The 5,546-nt window shown below is 44.6% G+C and overlaps 1 protein-coding gene across 1 annotated transcript; it reads right to left on the reverse strand.

Annotated features, from left to right (window-relative positions):
- Positions 1-211: 211 nt before the first annotated feature.
- On the reverse strand, positions 212-5,048 carry LOC144156082 (uncharacterized). Its single transcript, XM_077687870.1, has 4 exons — positions 4,721-5,048; positions 3,564-3,840; positions 545-764; positions 212-312 (listed from the first exon to the last, which is right to left on the reverse strand). Exons 1-4 carry the CDS (start codon positions 4,810-4,812, stop codon positions 227-229), a joined length of 675 nt encoding a protein of 224 aa, XP_077543996.1. The 5' UTR covers positions 4,813-5,048; the 3' UTR covers positions 212-226.
- Positions 5,049-5,546: the final 498 nt, after the last annotated feature.

Consider the following 5,546-nt stretch of genomic DNA (forward strand, 5'->3'; position numbering starts at 1 on the left):
GCGTTTTTGTTGATATGTTGTTGAGTTTTACACGAATGCTCAATGTGTTTCTGCTGCGATTTCTTTCAAAGGTTTTTGCGATCATTGTAGGTTGAACAAGAATCTACATTTTATCGCACCACCAATACACGAGTTTATGGTGTGGCAGTAGTGCATGTCATGTAACTAAAAATTCTGCCTCATGCAGACATGCAAAAAGAAAAACAAGGTGTTCAGCGTGCACTTTTTACTTTATTTCCCGATTCAAAAGCGATGATAGGTTATTTTTTATGTAACCGGCGCTCACACCTGGAAACTTCTGGCCCGTGTAGCCTGCAAGAGATAGAATGAATTTATGATTTACTATAAAAAATGAAAACGTGTTCAGCAAGTTCTCAGAATTAGTAATAAAAGTGTGCAAAAATAAATAGACACTTTCCCAAAAAGCATAAAAGGGATGCACTGATCTCACTGTGCACATGAAGAAAAACGGGTGATTAGCTACAAGTTGACAAAGATGACAGCTTTGTTCTTGGCACTCTAAATGCAAATCATGTGCACTCACCGACCACAGCCTTCACCCGCACGGGGTCCAACCCTGGCTTTGTAGGAGTGTCGCCCTGGGCTTTGCCTTTCCCTCCAAAGAGAGTTTTCCCCTTGAGCTCCTCCGGAGTGAAGACATGGCGCAAAAGAGCCCTGGCAAATTTGCCAGGGCCACTCGCACACGCATGCACCAGCTGATCCAGGTACCCCTTCTCAATTAGCACACCGCCCCCAATGTCAACCTGCGAGCAGAAAATAAAACCGAAACAGTTGAACCAACATGAACTCCAGGATCGAGACAATGAAGAGTTTGAGTACCCATGAACAATTTCTCAGAATATTACGGTAATTCATTTACAGATTTTGGCATTGATCCACTAAAAATTCTTTTCGAATAGATTTAATTTAAATGTATATTTTTAGTTTTTATGGGTGAACATGCATACCTCAACATGCTTTCGGCTTGTTTAAACAAGCGTTTCAAGAATTCATTAAAGTGTTTGCCAAGTGCCCACTGCAGTACACCGTGGGTGTATTGCTTTGTGGTAGAAAGGCCAAAAAAACCATTTGGGTGCTGTTAGGTCAATCTGGATGAAAGGTTATGTGGCTAAAATAGTCAGATGGCTGTAATGCACACAAAGTAGGCAGTACGATGCCTTGCCCTGACTCATGCAACTATCCATAAAAAACTGACCTTTTTTTAGCACCCGATTCAGCAAAATAAAATGAGCAGACTGTTATTGATTTTTTAAATTATTTAAATTGAAAAGAGTGAACCCTAGTTACAACTAGGCCAATTTGCTCCTTCATTTTTTCATTGGCTAGCAGTGCACGAGGGTCATACGCGAAATGTGGTTTGCGGCGTGGTGCTAGCAGGAACTTTTTGTGTGGCTGGTGTTCTTTCTGCAGGATTGTGGGTTTGCGAATGCCTTGTCGTAAGGGATACCCAGCATTGTTTTTGGTTCGAAATTCCGCACTGCGCTGTTCACGCCTCCTACAACCACAAACACGAAGCAGGCTGCACGATGAATGCTAGCACAGCGTGAAAATTGGACAGGTGCGGACAGCGGCTCAGATAAGGTAATTTTGCACTGTCTATGTCATCTCCGCGCGCTGATTGCCTTATTTTTTTTCATTGCTTCAAATGACTGTGGCTCGAATAAGGAAAATTTATGCACTTAAAGCTGCAACGATATTTCATGTGGTGGTGGCGTGTGATAAGAGGCACTGTTTTTACTGTGCCCCCCCAGGCATGGTGCGCACTTCTTGAGGAGTACGAGAGTTTGAGAGGTGCTCTAGTGACAGTGTTCTGGTATGTTGAGCGCATGACCATCCTCCACCTGAGCTTCCAATGCTGAGCGATTATGCACAGGATCTGGGTGGAAACGACTGCGAGGTAAGAGTGCAATAAAATTACATACAGTGGCTATGACAGAGATTCTACCTGGGGGACAAAGATTTTCAAGTGTTTTCTTTTCAATGTAGATGAAGCATAAATTATAATTGATTGATTCTCGGGTTTAATGCACCAACGCTACACAGACTGTGAGGTGAGCCATAGTAGAGGGCTCCATATTAATTTTGACAACCTGCGCATCTTTACATGCGCCGAAATCTCAACCACATGGGCATATTTTATAGCAGACATGATAGACAACAATTTCCATCCTGCACTGGGCGCCACCAATTCTTTCGGACTGCGGGGCGAGCAGACGACGCTGAGTCCCACGCTGTTGCTCCGTGCCATGCGTGAATATCAGACGCACCGAACGGCATCGAAAATCGGTGTCATTTATTTGGCATTTCAGCAGCAACAAGTTTAGCAGTGCCTAAGGAGAACGTTTAATTCTTCCAAGAGGTGTCCCGTTCGCCCATCAATTCTGTTCCTAACCCACTAAGGTGGCGGGCCAGTCCACACCACTTTGTCCTGACAGGCATTGCCTGTGAGGCCACGTTTCGTCCTGCCAGCAGGACGCCTGACCTTTTTATCCTCAATCGATGTTTATTTTCGGAATTCTGGGAAAATTGCCATCATTGCCTTTTACTTGGCGATGTTCAGAAGCTACTTGTCCGGGCAGGCGTGATTACGTCGTTACTGGCTGCACCAACAATCAGCGTAAGCACAAAGTGCTCATGCAAGAACCGTGCGAAGTGCACCATGACAAAACAAGTGTCTGCATGTGCGGAGTCTATTGGCTGCACAAATTTCCTGCGTCGCTTGAGTGTCACCGTAAATGGGTCGTTGCGCTAAATCGCAGACTTAGAGCCTGGCAAATTTGCCAGAATGAGCCCGGTGGTACGCTGCTTTTGGAAGCGCTGTTTAATCACCCTCATGCTCAATCCTTATCGCACGTTTCTGTTCTTTGGAGGTATGTTTGGTCCGTTTCATCGACGGGAAGCCATCGAAAATCAATCAGACACTTATGCTGCAGCTTGGGTACGCGAAAAATTCTCAAGTAACCCTTGTGAAAACCGTGCTGATATTCGAATGTGATATTATAAATAATTAGCAACTTGAGAGTGGATGAAATGTTCCCTGCGTATGGTGCTTGTTAGGAAAATTTAATGGTGAAGTACCGTCCCTGATTTAAAGACTGGTGCTACCTCGGCTATCCTCCAATCACTGAGAATAGTGCCTGTCATGAGAGACTGCGAAAAAAGTGCCGACAAAATCTACAGACTGCGGTATGTACTTTTCGGTATAGTGTGATTAATAACAGTATGATCTGAAGTAGATAATATTGTAAGCTTACTTAAAATGGAAAGTAGCTCCACACCAGTCTGTATTGCAAATTCAAAACCATATCGAAAATCCTAAATGTTTGCTTGGCTTGATTACATACGGATACTTGCTTCAAAGTCAGTTCAATTTCTATTCTTGCACTTTAGCCATTGGCCCCAGATTCGCTTCAATATCCCTGCTAAGCAATGACACACTCAAAATGCACAACACTGCTTCATGAAACTGTTTCAAATAACCAGGGGCTAGAGCACTGCTAACAGGTATACATTATGACAGGTTCCAACATGAAATAACTAACCTGAAAGTACATAATCAGTGGGTGCACTGATGTGGCAGCGGTGCCTGGACCGATGCGTTGAGCAAATGCGCTGGCTTCTGAACGGGTGGTCCAAGCGGCCAGATGATGGATGAAGGATTGACTATTCCTGGCGGCAAAGCGTACCCAGCACCAAGGAAAGGCCAGGCAGTACTTGGGTACAGCAGGTGCAGTGTCAGTTGGCCACGGAGGGCCCTGGCAAAGCCTTTGAAACTGGACTGAAAGCCAGCCAGCCAACCCGGACAGCCAGCAGCAGCACCTGAAAGTGCATAATCTGTGAGTGTGGTGGCACTTGATGAAATACAAGAAAAGCACACACAAACCACGAATGCTTACATTAAGCAGATTATTAATCGTTAATGAGTAACCTCCAAGGCCCTAATAAGAACATTCCCGCAACACCCAAACTGAAATTTAGGTCAGAGTAATGTATTTATTAGGCACGCAGGTTCTGTGAGTGGGGTATGCCTGATATATGCAAAGCTCTCTGCTATGCTAATTTGCATGGAACGCTTGCTAGCAGCCCATATGCATACCTAGCTTTCAATCGGAACTGTTGTGTACTAGTTGAGGCTCCTCCATTTCAATGCCTAGCTTGCCTTTGCAAGTTCGATTCTCCAATATAAATAGAGTTGAGTGGGCAGGCGCCCCTGCGAGAACACGCGCGCGCATTTCACCTTCAATTTCCACGTATGTGAATGTGAGCTTCACGAGTACGGCACGCATACCACGACGCATATCGCGGCCCGAAGACCACGAGACGGGTCGCGACGGCGGCAGCCGGTCTCGCGAGCGTAATAGCTGCGAAGCGCACTGCACGGAATTAACAGTCGCCGCAAAGGCACTGTTTGAGAGACACATAACAAACAAACGCACCGGTGTTTAAGAGCCTTGCGTGATGTCAAATAATTAGCTGCCGCGTTCTACAGCGCGAGCATCGCAACAAAGGTCTAGCTTCAGCGTAAATTGATGCTGACGGCTGCGGAAACGGTAGACTGGTAATTCCAAGGCGCCAAACAAGTATGCTATATCGCATAGGCTCTGAGAGCAAATGAGATGGGGGTCTACCGAATAACTGACCCATAAGCACCAGAACTCGTTCCGAACAAGAACAGAAAAACAAAAAAATGCGTACTCACCCCAGCAGAAACGACGTTTCCCGCCTAAAATCCTTCTTCACGCTCGTCTTGCCCTTCAAGGACACCGACACTTTGTTCGGACGCAATGTCATCCACCTTTGACGCGCGATGATCGTTGAGGCGATGATCGTCACCCTATAAAGCTTTTATAACTATGATTTAAGCTTGAAATAGATAAAACTGAACAAATCGCCCCAGCTACCACTCCGCACAAAACCAACTCCATAAACAAACACACAAAAAGGGAGTGATAGTTGCCAGACTGCAATAGCAGCATTTCTGTGTTTGACGAAAATTGTGTTATTGGTAATTAACTTCCTGCTTTTAAAGTATTAAAAGTGTTTATAACTTAAATTTGAGGTTTTTAAACGCAAAAGCGAATAACAGTAAACTAACTGACATATATACTTAAATTGTAAAGGTTTTAAAGTTAGTTTTGGTTTTGTTTTCACGGCGGGTTTCTCTACAGAGGAGGTGCGAGAAAACGAACTACTTTGGGTTTAGGAAGAGGGTGGCAAACGTCGGTGTGATTGAAAGCAAGGAACAGGCGCTTACTATGGTTTTAAAAAAGAAGAGGTAATAAAACCTTCATAAAGAAAAAAAAAAAAAACATCCGACGAGGATTCGAACTACGGACCCTCAAAACAGTAATCGAAGGCGTAACCACTCGGCCATACACGCGGGACTTCAGCCAATACTAAAATGATTGTATAACTACGTAAGCCGGCAATGAAAATTGTCGTTTGTGTCTAGTCAATGCTGCATTTTTGGAATTCTGGCAGTTCTAACGCTTGTTTCTCACGCACCGATCTTGCAGACGAGGTCA

This window comes from Haemaphysalis longicornis, unplaced genomic scaffold (assembly GCF_048455015.1).
Source record: "Haemaphysalis longicornis isolate Haplotype H1 unplaced genomic scaffold, Haemaphysalis longicornis Haplotype H1 scaffold_1, whole genome shotgun sequence".
Lineage (NCBI taxonomy): Eukaryota > Metazoa > Arthropoda > Arachnida > Ixodida > Ixodidae > Haemaphysalis > Haemaphysalis longicornis.

Excerpts from the sequence above, each read along its gene's own strand:
- LOC144156082 (XM_077687870.1), bottom strand. The coding sequence starts at position 4,812 with ATGACATTGCGTCCGAACAAAGTGTCGGTGTCCTTGAAGGGCAAGACG. Across the intron at positions 3,841-4,720 it reads GAAACGTCGTTTCTGCTGGG|GTGCTGCTGCTGGCTGTCCG; the intron begins GTGAGTACGCAT and ends ATGCACTTTCAG. Across the intron at positions 765-3,563 it reads CACTGATTATGTACTTTCAG|GTTGACATTGGGGGCGGTGT; the intron begins GTTAGTTATTTC and ends TTCTGCTCGCAG.